The 23,174-nt window shown below is 43.0% G+C and overlaps 1 protein-coding gene, 2 non-coding genes and 1 pseudogene across 9 annotated transcripts in view; 1 reads left to right on the forward strand and 3 right to left on the reverse strand.

The window, feature by feature from the left end:
- NME5 (NME/NM23 family member 5) overlaps nt 1–23,174 on the reverse strand; it is a 54,018-nt gene that overhangs the window by 18,833 nt on the left and 12,011 nt on the right. For 3 of the 7 annotated variants that reach the window (XR_012414112.1, XR_012414111.1, XR_010587635.2), the window contains 3 exons: nt 11,395–11,513; nt 9,141–9,315; nt 8,536–8,640 (listed from right to left, as the gene is read on the reverse strand). Coding sequence is in view for 4 of the 7 variants with exons in the window: in XM_073994338.1 (XP_073850439.1) it covers nt 8,557–8,640; nt 11,395–11,513 (203 nt within the window). In the remaining 3 variants the exon portion in view is untranslated. Of the gene's footprint in view, nt 1–8,535; nt 8,641–9,140; nt 9,316–11,394; nt 11,514–23,174 lie in introns of those variants that run through there. The other 4 variants (XM_073994338.1, XM_005557891.5, XM_065546798.2 and 1 more) reach the window with 3 other exon arrangements.
- On the reverse strand, nt 7,147–7,249 carry LOC123574306 (small nucleolar RNA U13). Its single transcript, XR_006699187.2, has one exon. It is a non-coding gene; the product is annotated as a small nucleolar RNA U13 (small nucleolar RNA).
- Nucleotides 9,471–9,577, forward strand: LOC123574216 (U6 spliceosomal RNA). Its single transcript, XR_006699109.1, has one exon. It is a non-coding gene; the product is annotated as a U6 spliceosomal RNA (small nuclear RNA).
- On the reverse strand, nt 16,884–16,983 carry LOC123574179 (U6 spliceosomal RNA; annotated as a pseudogene).

A 23,174-nucleotide genomic window follows, 5' to 3' on the forward strand; every position in this document is an offset into this window, starting at 1 on the left:
TTCGAGACCAGGCTGGCCAATATAGTGAAATCCCGTCTCCACTAAAAATACAAAAATTAGCTGGGTGTGGTGGCAGGTGCCTGTAATCCCAGCTACTCAGGAGGCTGTGGCAGGAGAATTGGTTGAACCCGGGGGGCAGAGGTTGCAGTGAGCTGAGATTATGCCACTGCACTCCAGTCTGGGCAACAAAGCAAGACTCCGTCCCCCACCCCCACCCCCAAAAAAATTCCTCTACTTTGTAACATGCTTCATCATTTCAAAATCTTTTTTTTTTTTTTTTTGAGACGGAGTTTCACTCTTGTTGCCCAGGCTGGAGTGCTATGGCACGATCTCAGCTCACCACAACCTCCTCCTCCCAGGTTCAAGCGATTCTCCTGCCTCAGCCTCCCTAGTAGCTGGGATTATAGGCATATGCCACCACGCCCAGCCAATTTTGTGTTTTTAGTAAAGACAGGGTTTCTCCATGTTGGTCAGGCTGGTCTTGAACTCCCGACCTCAGGTGATCCGCCCGCCTCGGCCTCCCAAAGTGCTGGGATTACAGGCGTGACCCACCGCACCCGGCCACCATCATTTCAAAATCTTTATAGCCGTTATGTGGAGGTCGGATGCATTCTAAATATAAAGGGAAATGATCAAGTTAAGGGCAGGAAAAAAGATGAAGAGGCTTTAAAAAGAATAGAGGAAGAAGAAAAAAAGCACTATATGAAGAGAAAAGGGTAGGGAATCCAGTGAAAAGGCCAGCTCAGATGGCTCAGGAGAACTTAAAGCCAGGCCTTAGAGCCAGGTAGCTATCGAAGAATTGAAGGAGGAGGGCATGGGGGCACCCAGAACCTACAGGAAGCTAAACAAAGAGTCTGACTTCCCACACACAATAGTGTGTTCAGGTTGGCACCTTCCATTTTAGCAACAGAAACATATAATAATATGATTTCACCAAAGGGAAAATACCCTAATAATATTACATTTTAATTTAATTTAGGATACATATTTGTTTCTCACCACAAAGATGACAACAGTTTCAAATATTACATTTTCTTCAATCATCCCTGAGAAGCATAAAGGAATTGATAATGGTTTGCCATTTACATGTTGAACCTGTATCTATAAAAGCTGCAAACAGACTAAGTTAAACTAGAACTTAAGAGTCCCATTAGATATAGTACTTTATTTTAATTGAGCTTTGAAAGACTGAAGGCTTAAAGTCTAAACATTTTCATCTGAGATGTTTAGTCCGTACCCAGTCATCAGATGGTTAGGAGTTTGGCATGACGAATTCTTCACAGTCCATTTGCTAAATGACACATTATAAAAGCAAGCACCACTGAAAAGGATGTGCTTGTCTCTAAAGCTCCAACCTCATTGCAGACTGACTGCTTTATATTGGTCCTTGTCTAACCATTTTATGGTACAAGAAGACTCTAACCACATATATATGTTAAAGACTCCTTGAAATGTTCTCACACTGGCTAGGACCAGAAACACTAAAGTTCAGAGAAGCTGTCCTTCTGGCCTCAACATAAAGGCCGCCCAGAAGGATCAGGATTTTAAAATCCTGATTAAGATGTATTATCCTCCCCCTCAAGATGGAGATGCTTATTCTTATAAAATAGCTTAACCCTCTCCACTCCACAATTAGATAACTTGTGTTGAGAAGTAACCAGTTCCTAGTAGAACAGTTGAGAATGCTAATTAAGTAAGCTCAGTAAGGCCGCTTTAAAATGAAAAATCCTGAAAATTGAGAGAGATACAAACTTTGAAAAAAAGTTTAAAGGAAGACCCAGAAATTGTGCTTTAGGTTGACACACTGTTGGTAGTTTGCATTTTTCAAAGGCTTTGTTTATTTCATCTAATTTGTTTGATGTACTGGCATAAAGTTGTTCATAATATTCCCTAATTGTCCTTTTAGTATCTGTAAGGTCTGTAGTGATTTGACAACTATTGGGCTAAATAATTGGCTTGAGAAAGAAAAAGGTGTGGGGAGCAATAATTAGAGCCTGCTTTGATAGATTGTATGAAACATAACTTTTCAAGGAGCATTCTCCCCACCTTGGCCAAAAAAATGCAGATGAGGTCAGTGGAGGTGGGGAATGGAATTTTTTTATGGGTCTAGTGATTGGGCTGTTGGTCTGATTAGCTGCCCATTTGTCTGCCCGTTGCTTTCTCCTCCCATTCTGTGCTCCCTGCCATCACCCTGCAGCTGCTGCCCAGGAGGCCTGAGGAAGGGATTCCCTCTGAAGCTGATGGCAGTGGCGCTTTGGAAACTGCTGGCAGGGGGTAGGCTATAAAAAACAATTTGGTCTGGGAACAAAAGGCATCAATCACAGCAGTGTCATCAACCCTTGATTTGGATGGGGAGAGAGAAATTTCTTGGATCACCCTGGAAGCAGGAAAGGAAGTTATTTTATTTAGTCATCTCCGCTTTCGTATGTATTAGAGGCTCTAATTAAATTAATGGGAAAGCTAATGCATGACTGCTTCACAAAGATCTTTTTCTTTTTTTTTTTTTTTTTTTTTTTTTTTTTTTTTGAGACGGAGTCTCGCTCTGTCGCCCAGGCTGGGGTGCAGTGGCCAGATCTCAGCTCACTGCAAGCTCCGCCTCCCGGGTTCCCGCCATTCTCCTGCCTCAGCCTCCCGAGTAGCTGGGACTACAGGCGCCCACCACCTCGCCCGGCTAGTTTTTTGTACCTTTTAGTAGAGACGGGGTTTCACCGTGTTAGCCAGGATGGTCTTGATCTCCTGACCTCGTGATCCGCCCGTCTCGGCCTCCCAAAGTGCTGGGATTACAGGCTTGAGCCACCGCGCCCGGCCAGATCTTTTTCTTTAGTCATGTCCTTTGGTGAGGTGAAAGAAAGTTATATAAAATTGCCAGAAATCACTGGACTCTATCTTTAGAAATAAACTTCTCCGTTCAGTACATTTCTCTCATAAGCCTGGGAGTTTCTGAGATATAATTAACTTTTGGAACATAATTATGGATCTTAAATGAAAGGTGTAAAGATAATATAGAGAATGTTACTAGTAAGGGGACTAACAAAAACAGAGAACCCAAGGAAAGCAATTGAAGTCACAGAAATAGCAAACTGAGAAGAACTGGACCATCTCTGAATCAAAAATCAAATCTTAGACCAGGTGTAGTGGCTCACGCCTGTAATCTGAACACTTTGAGAGGCCAAAGCAGAAGAATAGCTTGAGCCCAGGAGTAAAAGACCAGCCTGGGCAACAAAGTGAGACCCTGTCTCTACAAAAAAAATTGTTTTAATTAGCTGGGCGTGGTGGCTCATGCCTGTATTCCCAGCTACTCAGGAGGCTGAGGTGGGAGGACCACTTGAGCCCAGGAGGTCAAGGCTGCAGTGAGCTATGACAGTGTTACTGCACTCCAGCCTGGGTGACAGAAGACTCTGTATCAAAAAGAAAAAATAATAATAAAAGCATCATCTGAATAGTTCTTATAAAGAGTTAACTGCATAAGAGAAGTGGCAGTATTTCTGAACTGGGAGAGTACTTCTCAAATACTATATAACTTTCAAATCAAGCTTATCCATGACACCCTTAACACAGGACAGACAAGTTATTGCCCTGGGCTCCTTTCTCCAAGCATTATCTCATGCTCCAAAATCCCACACCCACGTCCCCCATCCCCATGCCACACACATGCACACAAATAGAAACTTAAGTAGGAATGCCCAGGTTAGACATGTACCGTTTATTCTGGCTAAGTACAAGAAGATTGGCAAGAGGCCTGGGAAGAGGGGGCTTCTAGATGCCATCCAGATCTAAACTTCTAAAGAAAAAAGAGAGGAATCTAAACTTCTGTTTAGTTTCAAGTTTTAAGAGAGCTGCATGCTTGCTTGCTTTTTTGGCTCTCTTTAGTTTGAGTCCTGGAGAAAGGAACCAAACAAAATGACATATCATGCTTAACAAGGATGCCACGCTATGATTCTGTATGATAAAAATGCATTAAGGCACCAGTACTTAACAACCACATATGCATGCACAGTACTTTGGTAACACTTAACAGGTTATGTTGGAAGACAGACTTCTCCTCTTCTAGTTATTTTGGAAGTAAACAAGAAGGCAGACTTCTCATTTTCCTACTCACCTTATGCTGCACTTCCCAGTTCCTGGCCCATGAAGTAAGGAAATCACATGTGTGCAAAATTAAAGAATTCCATGATAACTACATTATTTTCCATTTGCATGTGCATTTGTCTACCGATCCCTAAAATATATCTTAAATTAGTCTGCTTTTCTCCACTTTTCCCCTTCCATTTTATTTTTATTTATTTATTTTTTTTGAGACAGGTTCTAGCACTGTCGCTCAGGCTGGTGTGCAGTTACACAATCATGGCTCACTGCAGCCTTGACCTTCTGGGCTTAAATGATCCTCCTGCCTCAGCCTCACAAGTAGCTGGGACTACAGGCGTGCACCACTATGTCCGGCTAATTTTTGTATTTTTACTAGAGATGTGGTTTCCCCATGTTGCCCAGGCTGGTCTCAAACTACTGCGCTCAAGCGATTGGCCCGCCTCAGTCTCCCAAAACATTGGAATTACAGGCATGAGCCACCGCACTCAGCTCCCACTCCATTAAAACAACAACAACAACAATGAATGGCAGGTCTGGATTGGAGATGACTACCAGCACAGAATTTTTCTTTCTTTCTTTTTTTTTTTTTTTTGTTTGATATGTTTAGACAGAATCTTCCTCTGTCCCCTAGGCTGCAGAGCACTGGTATGATTATGGCTTATGGCAGCCTTGACCTCCTGGGCTCAAGCAATCCTCCCACCTCAGCTTCCCAAGTGGCTGAGACCAGAAGTGCAGGCCACTACACCCAGCTAATTTTTATACTTTTTGTAGAGACGTGGTTTTGCTATGTTGCCCAGGCTGGTCTTGAACTCTTGGCCTCAAGTGATCCTCCTGCTTTGGCCTCCCAAAGTGCTAGGAGTATAGGCATGAGCCACCACACCCAGTTGGAATTTTTTGCTACACACAGTGCTGCCCTTTTTTTTCTTTCCTCCATGACAGAGGCTTTGAATGCGGAAATGACCTCCTAAAGCTGTCACACTGGAATTCTGCTGTAAAAATGATTTGCTTTTTCCTGTATGTCCTTGGTCGTTGCTAAAAACTATAACAATTTATTATTTATCTTTTGTTTTGTTTTGTTTGTTTGTTTGTTTTTGAGATGGAGTCTCGCTCTGTCGCCCAGGCTACAGTGCAGTGGTGCAATGGCACAATCTCAGCTCACTGCAAGCTCTGCCTTGTCTCCCGGGTTCACACCATTCTCCTACCTCAGCCTCCCGAGTAGCTGGGACTACAGGCGCCTGCCACCACGCCCAGCTAATTTTTTGCATTGTTAGTAGAGACGGGGTTTCACTGTGTTAGCCAGGATGGTCTCGATCTCCTGACCTCGTGATCCGCCCACCTCAGCCTCCCAAAGTGTTGGGATTACAGGTGTGAGCCACCGCGCTCGGCTATTTATCTTTATTTTTAAGATTTTGGTTTGTTCTCCTAACGCTGATGCTAAAGGTGTTTTGAAATACAGTGGGCACACAGACTCAGAAGGAGTATGTCCAAAACTTCAGAAAAATACCAACACTGAGAACTTGCAAAACATCTTAGCCACTGACAGCTTAAACACAGTCTATTAATAAGGAAGTGTTGCCAGCCCTTTTAAAGTTGACATTTGTTACAACATTTATTTTTCGTAATCTTAATGCTTCTTTTAATTACAAAAGTAGTTACATAAATGCTGTAGAAAAATTTAAAATACAGCTAAGCAAAAGAAGAAAAATAAAATATTTCTACTATCCAGAGATTATAGATAATAACACTTGAGTGGGTATCCTTCTACATGTTATTCCATACACATTTATTTATTCATTTTTTAATCTAAATGAGAACACATGGCTGGGCACAATTGCTCATGCCTATAAACCTAACACTTTGGGAGGCCAAGGCAGGAGGATTGCTTGAGCCCCAGAGTTTGGGACCAGCTTGGGCAACATAGCGGGACCCTATCTTATTAAAACAAAACAAAATCAAAACCAAAATTAAATGGGTGCACATTGTGCATATTGCTTTGTAACATGCTTTTTTTCAGCTAACAATCTTTCTTTCCATTTTCTTACATTATATTTTCTTTTCTTTTCTTTCTTTTTTTTTTTTTTTTTTTGAGACAGAGTCTCATTCTGTTGCACAGGCTGGAGTGCAGGGATGCAGTCTCAGCTCACTGCAACTTCCACCTCCCAGGTTCAAGTGATTCTTGTGCCTCAGCCTCCTGAGTAGCTGGGATTACAGGCACAAGGCAATGTATTTTCATCTCATCTAATACTCAGTCTAGATTCAAATCTTCTCAGTTGTCTCAGAATGTTCTTTGTAGCCTGTCTGCCTAAACCAGGGTCCAACCTAGGAACAGGTACTGATTTTGATTATATATCTTAACTCTCTTTTAATATAAGACAGTCCCTCTTCTCAAGACACCCATTTATTTAAAAGACAGGCTGAGCGCGGTGGCTCAACGCCTGTAATCCCAGCATTTAGGAGGCCGAGGCAGGTGGATCACAACGTCAGGAGTTCGAGACCATTCTGGCCAACATAGTGAAACCCAGTCTCTACTAAAAATACAAAAATTAGCTGGGCGTGGTGGTGTGCGCCTGTAGTTCCAGCTATTCGGGAGCCTAAGGCAGAAGAATCGCTTGAACCTGAGAAACGGAGGTTGCAGTGAGCTGAGATCATGCCACTGCACTCTAGCCTGGTGACAGAGCATGACTCCGTCTCAAAATTTTAAAAAGGCCAGGCACGGTGGCTCAAGCCTGTAATCCTAGCACTTTGGGAGGCCCAGCTAATTTTGTATTTTTAGTAGAGACAGGGTTCCTCCATGTTGGTCAGGCTGGTCTCAAACTCCCAATCTCAGATGATCCACGCACCTTGGCCTCCCAATGTGCTGGGACTACAGGCGTTAGCCACCAAGACCAGCCATGATTGTGGTTTTTGCCACTGTTTTTTAATGGCAAAAACCACAATTGCTTTTGCACCAGCCTAATAGTTATCCAAGTGATTAGTTTAAGATCATCCCCTGGTTCTGGCCATTTTCATTGTACCAAAAAATTATTTATATATTTACACCTTTCTATTTTTTACTTTTTACATCAAACAGGTAATGTGATGATGCTGTAACAAGGTTTGAGGCAAGCATATCTCACACATAAGCATGAAACCAAATTATCATGCTTATGGCCTACAAAAGCACCTACTATGCTTTTTAAACTAGACTGTCTCAACTGTGCATTAATTATGTATCTAGATATAGGATATGTGCTTGGGAAAATGTATAACTAAACTTTATGTCTTACTTCTCAAACTTAAGAAAAACATCTAGCAACATCTTACATCAGTTTTCCATTACCTAGTGTTACATCATTGTTTTTTGTTTTGTTTTGTTTTGTTTTGAGACGGAGTCTTGCTCTGTCACCCAGGCTGGAGTGCAGTGGCACGATCTCAGCTCAGTGCAAGCTCCGCCTCCCAGGTTCATGCCATTCTCCTGCCTCAGCCTCCTGAGTAGCTGGGACTACAGGCACCTGCCACTGCACCCAGCTAATTTTTTTGTAGTTTTAGTAGAGACAGGGTTTCACCATGGTCTCGATCGCCTGACCTCATGATCCACCCACCTCGGCCTCCCAAAGTGCTGGGATTACAGGTGTGAACCACCGCCCCCGGCCCCACATCACTGTTAAAATCATACTTTAGGCCGGGCGCGGTGGCTCAAGCCTGTAATCCCAGCACTTTGGGAGGCCGAGACAGGCGGATCACAAGGTCAGGAGATTGAGACCAGCCTGGCTAACACGGTGAAACCCCGTCTCTACTAAAAAAATACAAAAAACTAGCCAGGCGAGGTGGCTGGCGCCTGTAGTCCCAGCTAGTCGGGAGGCTGAGGCAGGAGAATGGCGTAGACCCGGGAGGCGGAGCTTGCAGTGAGCTGAGATCTGGCCACTGCACTCCAGCCTGGGCGACAGAGCGAGACTCCGTCTCAAAAAAAAAGAAAAAAAAAAAATCATACTTTAGGCCAGGTGCGGTGGCTCAAGCCTGTAATCCCAGCACTTTGGGAAGCCGAGACGGGCGGATCACGAGGTCAGGAGATCGAGATCATCCTGGCTAACACGGTGAAACCCCGTCTCTACTAAAAAAATGCAAAAAAAAAAAACTAGCTGGGCGAGGTGGCGGGCGCCTGTAGTCCCAGCTACTCGGGAGGCTGAGGCAGGAGAATGGCGTGAACCCGGGAGGCCGAGCTTGCAGTGAGCCGAGATCCGGTCACTGCACTCCAGCCTGGGTGGCAGAGCGAGACTCCGTCTCAAAAAAAAAAAAAAAATCATACTCTAAGCCTATACTTTACCTTAATGTTATCTGCTTCATAGAATAGTTATTCCTTTAACACTTATTTTTAAGAAATAAATTTATTTTACTTGTAGTTACTTAAACCCTAGAAATAATTTTTTCAAACAATAGAAATACAGCCTTTTACAATAAGATAGTTCATGATTTGTTCTTTCAAGGATTTTTTTAATAAGGTTCTTCTACAATTGGATGGTGACAAAGTTTGGGTTTGTTAGGATTATTTTTCAGCAGCCAATCAGCTAGCCAAATCTATGGGGAAAAAAAAAAACCTTAAGTTAAAAAACAGTTACATATTTCCTTTCAATATATACTATATCAACTGGAAACTTAAACAGTTTTCAAAATCACTTTAAGAAAATGACCATTAAAAATGGAAACATTTGGATTTACATTATGCAAGATTGTCAAGAATAGATCCAAACTGGAAAGAAAGAAGTAAAACTATCTCTATTCACAGACGGCATAAACCTATATGTGGAAAATCCTAAGGAATTTACAAGGAAGCCACTAGAGCTAATAAATTCAGCAAAGATGTAGGTTATAAGATCAATACACAAAAATCAATTGTATTTCTATACATCAGCAATGACAGTTCAAAAAAAATTTTAAATCACTTTCATTTACAATAGCATATAGCTATTGTAGCATACAATAGACAAGTAACATGCCAAGGGATAAATTTAACCCAAGAAGTGAAAGGCTTATACATTAAGAATTGTAAAACATTGCTGAAAGAAATTGAAGAATACCTAAATAAATGAGGAGACATTATTTTGCATGGATAGGAAGACTTGATATTGGCAAGATGTCAATACTACCCAAAGCAATCTACAGATCCAATGCAGCTCTTGCCAAATGTCCAACAAGCTTTTTTTGCAGAAATGGAAAGCCAATCCTCAAATTCATATGAAATTGCAAGGGGTTCTGAGGAGCCAAAACAATCATGAAAAAGAACAAAGTTGGAGGACTGACTTGTACTCTCAATTTCAAAACCTTCTACAAAGCTACAGTAGTCAGCACAGTGTGGTAATGACATCTTTATGCCAGACATGTAGACCAATAGAATAGACCTGAGTCCAGTGCTCTCTTCGGCAGCACATATACCAAAACTGGAATGATACAGAGAGGTTATTAGCATGGCCCTGTGCAAGGATGATGCACAATTTATGAAGCATTTCATATTTTTAAAAAAGAATGAGAATCCAGGAATAAACCCAGTCATCTATGGTCAACAAATTTTTGACAATGGTACCAAGTCCATTCATGGAGAAAGAACAGTCTCTTCAACAGATGGTACTAGGACAACTGGATTTCCACATGCAAATGAATAAAGTTGGACCCCTATACCACATCATATACAAAAATGAACTCACAATGGACCAATGACCTAAATATAAGAGCTAAAACAATAAACATCTTAAAAGAGGCCAGGTGCAGTGACTCACACCTGTAATCTCAACACTTTTGGAGGCCAAGGTAGGAAGATCACTTGAGACCGGGAGTTCAAGACCAGACTGGGCAACATAGGGAGACCCTATCTCTACAAAAAATTTTAAAAATTAGCTGGGTGTGGTAGTGTGCTCCTGTGGTCCCAGCTACTTGGGAGGCTGGTGCACAAGAATCACTTGAACCCAGGAGGCAGAGGTTGAAGTGAGCCAAGATTGCGCCACTGGACTCCAGCATGGGCAACAAAGACTCAAATGACTCAAAAAAAAAAAAAAAAAAAAAAAGGAAAGAAAAAAGAAAAAAAATCTTAAAAGAAAACATAAAACATAGGGGAAAATTTTCATGACCTTGGATTTGGATTTCACAATGGATTCTTAGACATGACACCAAAAGCACAAGAAATAAAAGAAAAAAATAAATAAATTGGATTTCATCAAATGAAAAATGTTTATACATTAAAGGACATTATCAAGCAAGTAAAAAGACAACCTACAAAATGGAAGACAATATTTGCAAATCATATATCTAATAAGGGTTTAATATCTAGAAATATGAAGAACTTTAACTCAACAAAAAGACAACCCAGTTTAAAAACCGGCAAAGGACTTGAATTTGAATAGACATTTCTTCAAAGAAGGTATACAAATGGCCAACAAGCTCATGGAAAGATGCTCAACATTAGTCATTAGGGAAATGCTGATCAAAACCACCGTGAGAAACCACTTTGTGTTATCTAGCAGGATGGCTACCAAAAAAAAAAGACAGGCCAGGCGTGGCAGCTCACGCCTGTAATCCTAGCACTTTGGGAGGCCAAGGCAGGTGGATCACATGAGGTCAGGAGTTCAAGACCAGCCTGGCCAACATGGAGAAACGTCGTCTCTACCAAAAATACAAAAATTAGCCAGGCGTGGTGGCGCACACCTGTAATCCAAGCTACTCGGGAGGCTGAGGCAGGAGAATTGCTTGAACCTGGGAGGCGGAGGTTGCAGTGAGCCCAGATTGCGCCACTGCATTCCAGCCTGGGCGACAGAGTGAGACTCCTCTGTCTCAAATAATAATCATAATAATAAATAAACACAGCAAGAAAATAAGTAATCAATAATTATACATATCTAAAATGTATATAAAATACCTTATAGAAATGTTTATTTAAAAACGGTTCTCAATATTTGCAGTATTTCAAAGGACACAATGTCTTAAACATGAAAACTATAGACAATTTATAGACAATTTTTTTGGGGGGCATGGAGTCTCGCTCTGTCGCCCAGGCTGGAGTGCAGTGGCACAATCTTGGCTCTCCGCAACCTCTGCCTCCCAGGTTCAAGTGATTCTCCTGCCTCAGTCTCCTGAGTAGCTGGGATTACAGGCACGCACCACCACGCCTGGCCAATTTTTGTACTTTTAGTAGAGACGGGGTTTCACCATGTTGATCAGGCTGATCTCAAACTCCTGACCTTGGGATCCGCCCGCCTTGGCCTCCCAAAGTGCTGGGATTACAGGTGTGAGCCACCGTGCCTGGTGACAATATTTTTAAGTGTGAATAAAAATATTTCTTACCAAAGGATCTGCTGGTTTTTGCTTACAAAGCTCTGTGAGTCCTTCAAGCAAAGTTGGCATTATATGTAAATTTAAATAGTCCTTAGCAGCTTGTCCAATTGGAATGGGCTCAACGATCACTGCAAATACAAACGTATTCTCATTGAAGCAAACATAATGATTAAATACTATACAATCATTAAAAAGGCTCTTTTTAAAGAACATTTCTCTTTTTCATATATATTTTTTGAGATGGAGTCTCGCTCTGTTGCCCAGGCTGGAGTGCAGTGATGCAATCTCAGATCACTGCAAACTCCTCCTGGGTTCAAGCGATTCTCCCACCTCAGCCTTCCGAGCAGCTGGGACTACAGGTCTGCGTCACCACACCCTGCTAACTTTTGTATTTTTATTTTATTTTATTTTATTTATTTATTTATTTATTTTTAATTTTTTGAGACAGAGTCTCGCTCTGTTGTCCAGGCTGGAATGCAGTGGCATGATCTCAGCTCACTGCAACCTCTGCCTCCTAAGTTCAAGTGATTCTCCTGCCTCAGCCTCCTAAGTAGCTAGGATTACAGGCGTGTGCCACTATGCCTGGCTAATTTTTGTACATTGAGTAGAGACAGGGTTTTACCATGTTGCCCAGGTTGGTCTAGAACTCCTGACTTAAGGTAAACCGCCCACCTCAGCCTCCCAAAGTGCTAGGATTGCAGGCATGGGACACCGTGCTAGGCCCTAATTTCTGTATTTTTAGTAGAGACAGGGTTTCACCATGTTGGCCAGGTTGGTCTTGAAATCCTGACGTCAAATGATCTGCCTGTCTCAGCCTCCCGAAGTGCTAAGATTACAGGCATAAGCTACTGCAACCAGCCTGTTTTCTGTTTCTTTTCTTTTTTTCTTTGACACAGTTTCACTCTTGTCACCCAGGCTGGAGTGCAGTGGCACGATCTCAGTTCATTGCAACCCCATCTCCCGGGCTCCAGCAATTCTCCTGCCTCAGCCTCCTGAGTAGAACCAGCCTCGGTTTTCAGTTGGGATGTTTCTCTTATTATTTAGACATAGGAGTTCTTTATATATTCTAGTTACAAGTTCTTTATTTCTTTATGTGGTATATTATTTGCCAATATTTTTTCCCAGTCTGTTGCCTACCTATCTTTTCATATTTATAAAAATTTAACTTTTTTTTTTTTTTTTTTTTTTAGACACAGGGTCTTGTTCTGTTGCCCAGTCTGGAGTGTGGTGGTATGAGCACAGCTCACTGCAGCCTCGAACTCCTGGGCTGAAGCATCCTCTGGCCTCAGCCTTCCAAGTAGCTGGGCCTGCAAGTGTGTGCCATCACACCCAGCTTTTTTTTCCTTTAAGTTTTCAGAGACAGGGTGTCACTCACTATGTCCCTCAGGCTGGTCTCAAACTCCCGGCCTCAAGCAATCCTTCCACCTCAGCCTCCTGAATAGCTGGATTTACAGGTGCAAACCACTGCTCCCAGCTCCTCAAATTCTTTTTTTTTTTTTTTGAGACAGAGTCTTGCTCTGTCGCCAGGCTGTAGTGCAGTGGCATGATCTCAGCTCACTGCAAGCTCTGCCTCCCGGGTTCACGCCATTCTCCTGCCTCAGTCTCCCGAGCAGCTGGGATTACAGGTGCCTACCACCATGCCCGACTAATTTTTTGTATTTTTAGTAAAGACGGGGTTTCACCGTGCTAACCAGGATGGTCTCGATCTTCTGACCTCGTGATCCGCCCACCTCAGTCTCCCAAAGTGCTGGGATTACAGGCGTGAGCCACCGTGCCCGGCAATTTTTTGTATTTTTTAGTTACAGACTGGGTTTCACTGTGTTAGCCAGGATGGTCTTGATCTCCTGACCTCATGATCCGCCCGCCTCAGCCTCCCAAAGTCCTGGGATTACAGGCATTAGCCATCATGCCTGGCCTCTTTTCATATTCTTAATGATGTCTTTTGAAGCACAAAAGTTTTTAATTTGATTTAGTCCAATTTATCAATATTTTCTTTTATGGATCTTGCTTTTGATGTCATTTTAAGAACTCTTTGTCCAACTCCAGTTACAAAGATTTTCTCCGGTTTTCTTTTAGATGTTTTTACACTGAAGTCTGTGAGCCATTTTGAGTTAATTTTTGTGTAGGCTATGAAACAAGGGTCTAAGTTCTTCTTGTTTTTATGTGACTATCATGCTGTCCTACATCCTAGCACCATATACAGATTTTCCTCAACTTACATGGGTTACATCCCAATAAATCCATCATAAGTTGAAAATATCATTAAGTCAAAAACACATTTAATACACCTAGCCTATTGAACATCATAGCATAGCATAGCCTACCTTAAATGTGCTCAGAACACTTACATTAGCCTACAGTTGGGCAAAGTCATCTAATACAAAGCAAATTTTATATAAATAACACTTTCTTTTTTTTTTTTTTTGAGATGGAGTCTTGCTCTGTCAGCCAGGCTGGAGTGCAGTGGCACCGTCTCAGCTCACTACAAGCTCTGCCTCCCAGGTTCACACCATTCTCCCGCCTCAGCCTCCTGAGTAGCTGGGACTACAGGCGCCTGCCACCGCGCCCGGCTAATTTTTTGTATTTTTAGTAGAGACAGGGTTTCACCGTGGTCTCGATCTCCTGACCTTGTGATCCGCCCGCCTCGGCCTCCCGAAGTGCTGGGATTACAGGCGTAAGCCACCGCGCCCGGCCCTGAGCCACTGCGCCCGGCCCAACATTTTCTATATAATATACATATATTATGAGCTGGGCACAGTGGTTCACACCTGTAGTCCTAGCTCCTTGGGAGGCTGAGGCAGGAGGAGTACCTGAAGCCATGAGTTTGAGACCACCTGGGCAACAAAGCAAAACTCTGTCTCTTAAAAAAAATATGTATATATGGCCGGGCGCGGTGGCTCAAGCCTGTAATCCCAGCACTTTGGGAGGCCGAGACGGGCGGATCACGAGGTCAGGAGATCGAGACCATCCTGGCTGACACAGTGAAACCCCGTCTCTACTAAAAAATACAAAAAAACTAGCCGGGCGAGGTGGCGGGCGCCTGTAGTCCCAGCTACTCGGGAGGCTGAGGCAGGAGAATGGCGTGAACCCGGGAGGCGGAGCTTGCAGTGAGCCAAGATCACGCCACTGCACTCCAGCCTGGGCGACAGAGCGAGACTCTGTCTCAAAAAAAAAAAAAAAAAAATATATATATATATATATATCTCTCTTAAGCAATCCTTCCACCTCAGCCTCCTGAATACTGAATAGCTGGATTTACAGGTGCATATGTAAATTAAAATATATATATATATTTATTTATATTCAGTGTTTTTCAGATGCATATATAAAGATATATACAAAAATATATATATATTTTTATCTTTTTGGGGGGAGGATCTCTTGAGGCCAAGAGTTCAATACCAGCCTGGGCAATATGGCGAGACCTCCTTTCTACAACAAAAAAATTCAAAAAGTAGCCAGGCACAGTGGTCTATGCCTGTAGTCTCGGCTACTCAGGAGGCTGAAGTGGGAGAATGCTTGAGCCCACGAGTTCAGGCTGCAGTGGGCACCACTGCACTTCAGCCTGGGTGACAGAGAGAGACCCTGTCTCAAAAAAAAAAAAAAAAAAAACAAAAATAGAATGGTTGTATGGATATTCACCATTAATGTACACAGCTGAAAGCACCATAGTAAAGTCAAAAAGCTGTAACTTGAACCATGGTAAGTTGGGGACTGTATTGGCAAGACCATCCTTTTCTCACGGAATTGTCTAGGCACCTTTGTTGAAAGTGAATTGACCATAAGTGTAAAAGTTTATTTCTAGATTCTCAATTCTGTTCCAATAATCTTTTTTTTTTTTTTTTTTTTTTTTTTGAGACGGAGTCTCACTCTGTCGCCCAGGCTGGAGTGCAGTGGCCGGATCTCAGCTCACTGCAAGCTCCGCCTCCCGGGTTCACGCCATTCTCCTGCCTCAGCCTCCCGAGTAGCTGGGACTACAGGCGCCCGCCACCTTGCCCGGCTAGTATTTTGTACTTTTTAGTAGAGACGGGGTTTCACTGTGTTAGCCAGGATGGTCTCGATCTCCCGACCTCGTGATCCGCCCGTCTCGGCCTCCCAAAGTGCTGGGATTACAGGCTTGAGCCACCGCGCCCGGCCCCAATAATCTATATATGTATCTTTATGTCACTGCCACACTGCCTTATAATTGTGGCTTTGTAGTAAGTTTCAAAATCAGATAGTGGAAGTCTTCCAACTTTGTTCTTCTTTTCCAAAATTGAGTTCTTTGCAATTTTACTAAATTTTAAACTCAGTTTGTCAATTTCTACATAAAAGTATGCAGGGACTTTGATGAGGATTACATTAAAATTTTCTTTAATTTTTTTTTTTTTTTTCTTGTACAGATGAGGTCTCACTTCATTGCCCAGACTGGTCTCCTACTCCTAGACTCAAGCAATCCTCCTGTCTCAGCCTCCCAAAGTGTTGAGATTACAGGCATAGCCACTGCATCCAACCCAAAACTGTTCATTAATTTAGAAAGAATTGCCATCTTAACAATACTGAGTCTTCCAATCCATGAATATGGAATATCTATTTATTTAGATATTTTAAAATTTCTCTCAGCAATGTTTTTTGTTTTCAGTGTACAAGAATTCCACTTTCGTTAAATTTATGCCTAAATGTGGCTGGGCGCGGTGGCTCATACCTGAAATCCCAGCACTTTGGGAGGCCAAGGCAGGTGGATCACCTGAGGTCAGGAGTTTGAGACCAGCCCACCCAACGTGGCGAAACCCTATCTCTACTAAAAATACAAAAAATTAGCCAGGCGTGGTGGTGGTCGCCTATAATCCCAGCTACTCAGGAGGCTGAAGCAGGAGAATCGCTTGAACCCAGGAGGCAGAGGCTGCAGTGAGCCGAGATTGGGCCACTGCACTCCAGCCTGGGTGACAAGAGAGAAACTCTTGTCTCTTAAAAAAAAAAACTATGCCTAAATATTATATTATTTTTAATGCCATTGTGAATGGAATTTTCCTTTTTACAGCTTTATTGAAGTATTATTGAGGTACATAAAATTGCACACAATTAATGTATACAAATTTTTTCTCAACATGGGCAAATGTTTTATTCATATATTATATAAAGTTCATTATGCTAATTCATCAGGTACTAATCATTAAACAAAAATCTTTTTAATATTTTTTTTTTGAGACGTGGTCTTGCTGTGTTGCCCAGGCTGGAGTGCAGTGGTGTGATCTCAGTTCACTGCAACCTCTGCCTTCCGGGTTCAAGCAATTCTCCTGCCTCAGCCTCCCGAGTAGCTGGGATTACAGGTGCATGCCACTACGCCAGGCTAATTTTTTTTATTTTTAGTAGAGATGGGGTTTCACTATGTTGGCTAGTCTGGTCTCGAACTCCTGACCTCAAGTGATCTGCCCATGTCAGGCTCCCAAAGTGCTGGGATTACAGGTGTGAGCCACCGCCCCTGGCCCCCCAAATTTTTTTAACTTATCAGTGTACTTAAAATTTTTTTTTATTTTAAAAGCATGTCATCCTTGCACAGGGGCCATGCTAATCTTCTCTGTATCGTTCCAATTTTAGTGTATGTGCTGAAGTGAGCACAACAAATTTTTTAATAGATAAAAAATATTGTATATATTTATTGTGTACATGTTGTTTTGAAATATGTAAACACCATGGAAAGACTAAATCAGGCTAATTAACATATGCATTACCTCAAATACTTGTCTTTTTTTGTGGTGAGAACACTTAAAATCTACTGTTCTTTGTTTTTTTGTTTTTTTTTTTTGAGACGGAGTCTCGCTCTGTCGCCCAGGCTGGAGTGCAGTGGCCGGATCTCAGCTCACTGCAAGCTCCGTCTCCCGGGTTCCCGCCATTCTCCTGCCTCAGCCTCCGGAGTAGCTGGGACTATAGGCGCCGCCACCTCGCCCGGCTAGTTTTTTGTATTTTTTAGTAGAGACGGGGTTTCACCGTGTTAGCCAGGATGGTCTCGATCTCCTGACCTCGTGATCCGCCCGTCTCGGCCTCCCAAAGTGCTGGGATTACAGGCTTGAGCCACCGCGCCCGGCCAAATCTACTGTTTTAGCAATTTTCAACAACACAATATATTATTGACTATAGTCACCATGTTGTTATACTAGATCTCTTGAACTTATTCCTACTATCGTAGCAATAAGTATCCTTTGATCAACATTTCCATCCCCTACTCTCTCTTGCAAGCTCCTGGTGGCCACCATTCTACTCTCCGAGTTCAACTTTTTTTTAGATTCCACATATAAGTAAGATCATGTGGTATTTGTCTTTCTGTGCCTGACTTATTTCACTGAATATAATGTCCTCTAAGTTCATCCATGTTGTCAAAAATGACAGAATCTCTTTCTTTTTAAGGCTGAATAGTATTACGCTGTATATATATACCACATTTTCTTTTTTTTTTTTTTTTTTTTTGAGACGGAGTCTCGCTCTGTCACCCAGGCTGGAGTGCAGTGGCCGGATCTCAGCTCACTGCAAGCTCCGTCTCCCGGGTTCCCGCCATTCTCCTGCCTCAGCCTCCGGAGTAGCTGGGACTATAGGCGCCGCCACCTCGCCCGGCTAGTTTTTTGTATTTTTTAGTAGAGACGGGGTTTCACCGTGTTAGCCAGGATGGTCTCGATCTCCTGACCTCGTGATCCGCCCGTCTCGGCCTCCCAAAGTGCTGGGATTACAGGCTTGAGCCACCGCGCCCGGCCAAATCTACTGTTTTAGCAATTTTCAACAACACAATATATTATTGACTATAGTCACCATGTTGTTATACTAGATCTCTTGAACTTATTCCTACTATCGTAGCAATAAGTATCCTTTGATCAACATTTCCATCCCCTACTCTCTCTTGCAAGCTCCTGGTGGCCACCATTCTACTCTCCGAGTTCAACTTTTTTTTAGATTCCACATATAAGTAAGATCATGTGGTATTTGTCTTTCTGTGCCTGACTTATTTCACTGAATATAATGTCCTCTAAGTTCATCCATGTTGTCAAAAATGACAGAATCTCTTTCTTTTTAAGGCTGAATAGTATTACGCTGTATATATATACCACATTTTCTTTTTTTTTTTTTTTTTTTTTGAGACGGAGTCTCGCTCTGTCACCCAGGCTGGAGTGCAGTGGCCGGATCTCAGCTCACTGCAAGCTCCGTCTCCCGGGTTCCCGCCATTCTCCTGCCTCAGCCTCCGGAGTAGCTGGGACTATAGGCGCCGCCACCTCGCCCGGCTAGTTTTTTGTATTTTTTAGTAGAGACGGGGTTTCACCGTGTTAGCCAGGATGGTCTCGATCTCCTGACCTCGTGATCCGCCCGTCTCGGCCTCCCAAAGTGCTGGGATTACAGGCTTGAGCCACCGCGCCCGGCCAAATCTACTGTTTTAGCAATTTTCAACAACACAATATATTATTGACTATAGTCACCATGTTGTTATACTAGATCTCTTGAACTTATTCCTACTATCGTAGCAATAAGTATCCTTTGATCAACATTTCCATCCCCTACTCTCTCTTGCAAGCTCCTGGTGGCCACCATTCTACTCTCCGAGTTCAACTTTTTTTTAGATTCCACATATAAGTAAGATCATGTGGTATTTGTCTTTCTGTGCCTGACTTATTTCACTGAATATAATGTCCTCTAAGTTCATCCATGTTGTCAAAAATGACAGAATCTCTTTCTTTTTAAGGCTGAATAGTATTACGCTGTATATATATACCACATTTTCTTTTTTTTTTTTTTTTTTTTTGAGACGGAGTCTCGCTCTGTCACCCAGGCTGGAGTGCAGTGGCCGGATCTCAGCTCACTGCAAGCTCCGCCTCCCGGGTTCACGCCATTCTCCTGCCTCAGCCTCCCGAGTAGCTGGGACTACAGGCGCCTGCCACCTCGCCCGGCTAAGTTTTTGTATTTTTAGTAGAGACGGGGTTTCACTGTGTTAGCCAGGATGGTCTCGATCTCCTGACCTCGTGATCCGCCCGTCTCGGCCTCCCAAAGTGCTGGGATTACAGGCTTGAGCCACCGCGCCCGGCCATATACCACATTTTCTTTATCCTTTAACCCACTGATGGACACTTAGGTTGATTCCATATCTTGGTTATTGTGAATAATGCAGCAATGAACATTATTGTGGTTCACTGGGGCAAGTATCTCTTCAAGATCCTGATTCAATTCTTTCAGATATATAGATCCAGCAGTGAGATTGTTAGATCATGTAACAGTTTTAGTTTCTTGAGGAACTTCCATACTGTCTTCCACAGTGGTGGCACCATTTTAAATCCCCACCAAATGTGTACAAGCGTTCCAATTTCTCTACATGCTTGCCAATATTTACCTTTTCTTTCTTTTGATAACAGCCATCCTAACATGTGAGGTGATATCTCACCGTGGTTTTGATCTGTATTTCCCTGATGATTAGTGATTTTGAGCACCTCTTTTTTTTTTTTTTTTTTTGAGATGGAGTCTCGTTCTTGTTGTTGCCCAGGCTGCGGTGCAATGGCGCAATCTTGGCTCACTGCAATCTCCACCTCCTGGGTTCAGGCAGTTCTCCTGCCTCAGCCTCCTGAGTAGCTGGGATTATAGGCATGTGTCACCACGCCCAGCTAATTTTTTGTATTTTTTTTAGTAGAGACGGGGTTTCACTTTGTTGACCAGGCTGGTCTTGAACTCGTGACCTCAGGTGATCTGCCAGCCTCGGCCTCCCAAAGTGCTGGGATTACAGGCGTGAGCCACCACACATGGCCTTGAGCACCTTTTCCAAAAAACCAATATACTTGTTGGTTATTTGTATGTCTTCTTTAGAAAAATGTCTATTCAAGTCCTTTGCCCATTTTTTAAATGGGTTATTTAGGGGTTTTTTGGATACTGATGTGTAAGAGTTCCTTATATATTTTAGACATTAACCCCTTATCAGATATATGGCTTGCAAATATTTTCTTCCCTGGAATTGTTTTCTTAATTTCATTAGTGAATTATTCATTTATTTATTTATTGAGAGGATCTCACTCTGTCACCCAGGCTGAAGTACAGCAGTGGAAATGCAGTTCACTGCGGCCTCAACCTGCTGGGCTCAAGTAAATCTCCCACCTCAGCCTCCCAAGTAGCTGGGACCACAGGTGTGCACCACCACCCCCAGCTAATTTTTCATATTTTTGGTAGAGACAGGGTCTTGCCATATTGCCCAGGCTGCTCTCAAACTTCTGGGCTCAAGCAATCCTCCTGCCTCTGCCTCCCAAAGTGTTGGGATTACAAGCATGAGCCATCATGCCAGGCTAGGGCTGAATAAATTAATGAGAGAACAAAAACAGTGTTTTCATGTTTCTTACATGGATGAACTTTAAGTTTTTTAAGTTTTCTGTCATCCTTGTTTTATTTATTTGTTTGTTTGTTTGAGACGGGGTCTCACTCTGTTGTCCAGGCTGGAGCACTCTGGTGCCATCACAGCTCACACAGCCTTAACTTCCTAGGCTCCAGTGATCCTCCCACCTCAGCCTCCGGAGTAGCTGGGATTATAGACATGGGCCACCATGCCCAGCTAATTTTTTATTTTTTGTAGAGATGAGATCTTGCTATGTTGCCCAGGCTGGTCTCCAACTCCTGGACTCAAGAGATTCTCCCACCTCAGCCTCACGAAGTGTTGGAATCACAGGTGTGAGCCACCACACCCAGCCTGTATATTTATTTTCAAATATAATCATTTTGATAGCAGGGATATCTTCTTATTCATCTTTGCATTTATGGCAAATAGTAGGCAACTTAATAAATGTGTTGAAGAAATGGAATATAGCAAAACTTTGAATTAGCCATTTCTATTAAAAGGGAAAGGAGACCAGTCTGGGTAATGTAGTGAGACCCCCATCTCTACAAAAACATTAAAAAATTAGCTGAGCGTGGTGGTACACACCTGTATTCCCAGCTACTCAGGAGGTTTAAGGTTGTAGTGAGCTATGATCGCACCATTGCACTCCATCTGGAGTGACATGGAGAGACCCTGTGACCACCCCCCAGAAAAAAGGGAAAGAAGAGAGCTTTACTTTTTTCTTTTCTTTTCTTTTGAGACAGTCTCATTCTGTCACCCAGGCTGGAGTACAGTGGTGTAATCTCGGCTCACTGCAGCCTCTGCCTCCCAGGTTCAAGCAATTCTCCTGCCTCAACCTTCTGAGTAGCTGGGATTACAAGCATCCACCACTATGCCTGGCTAATTTTGTATTTTTAGTAGAGACAGGGTTTTACCACACTGGCCAGGCTGGTCTCGAACCCCTAACTTCAAGTGATCCATCTGCCTTAGCCTCCCAAAATGCTGTGATTACAGGTGTGAGCCACTGCGTCCAGCCAGCATTACTTTTTTCAAGGGTTAAGAACATGTCTTTGGGCCGGGCGTGGTGGCTCACGCCTGTAATCCCAGCACTTTGGGAGGCCGAGGCGGGCGGATCACAAGGTCAGGAGATCGAGACCATCCTGGCTAACACTGTGAAACCCCGTCTCTACTAAAAATGCAAAAAATTAGCCGGGCGAGGCGGCGGGCGCCTGTAGTCCCAGCTACTCGGGAGGCTGAGGCAGGAGAATGGCGTGAACCCGGGAGGCGGAGCTTGCAGTGAGCCGAGATCGTGCCACTGCACTCCAGCCTGGGCGGCAGAGCGAGACTCTGTCTCAAAAAAAAAAAAAAAAAAAAAAAAGAACATGTCTTTGAATATCTTGATAACTTGCTTGAATGAATTGTCGTATAAAGTTTTGCACATAGTTGTTGATCGACTGCTAAGTAAGAGGACGCTCATACCGCAAACTCTCAGTACTTGCTCCAAAGAACTTCACAGCAAAAGATCTGCAATGTGCTAAGTAATTAATGATTTTATATTTATCCTACAACTTGCTGCTTCTCAAATGTCTAACTAGATCTCTAAACTCATGCCTAGAGGATTAATTTAATGAGTAAAATCAAAGGCAACTGAAAATAACAGTTGGCTGGGCACAGTGGCTCACCCCTGTAATCCCAACAGTTTGGAAGGCAGGAGGGAGTATCGCTTGAGCCCAACAGTTCCAGACTGGCCTGGGCAACATGGCAAAACTCTGTTTCTACAAAAAACTTGAAAAACTAGCCGGGTGTGGTGGTGCATGCCTGTGGTTCCAGCTACTCCAAAGGCTGAGGTGGGAATATTACTTGAGTCTGCAAGGCCAAGGCTGCGGTGAGCTGTGATTGTGCCACTGCACTCTGGTCTGGGCAACAGAGTGAGATTCTATCTCCAAAAAAAAAAAAGCGAAAAGAAAGAAAATTACAGTTTAGGAATATAATCCAATGAGTAAGAAGAGCTTTCAAATATACCTTCTATTTAAGATAAAATGAATTTTTATCCTGTTTTATTTAAAAGCTAGAGAGAAGTCAGGCGTGATGGCTCATGTCTATAATCCCAACATTTTGGGAGGTAGAGGCAGCAGTATTGCTTGAGCCCAGGAGTTCAAGACCAGCCTGGGCAACATAGTGAGATTTCATGTCTATAGAAAATACAAAAATTAGCTGGGGCTGGTGATATGCACCTGTGGTTCCAGCTACTCAAAGGCTGAAGTAGGAGGATACTTGAGCCCAGGAGGTTGAGGCTGCCATGAGTTGTGACCATGCTACTGCACTCCAGCCTGGGTGACAGAGTGAGACTCCATCTCAAATAGATAAATAAATAACAGAAGCTAACAAGCAAAAGTCTAATTCACTTGTAAGACTAATATAAAGTGCTACCACATTAAAAAGACCTCTCGCTGGGCACGGTAGCTCACTCCTGTAATCCCAG

Source organism: Macaca fascicularis, chromosome 6 (genome assembly GCF_037993035.2).
Source record: "Macaca fascicularis isolate 582-1 chromosome 6, T2T-MFA8v1.1".
Lineage (NCBI taxonomy): Eukaryota > Metazoa > Chordata > Mammalia > Primates > Cercopithecidae > Macaca > Macaca fascicularis.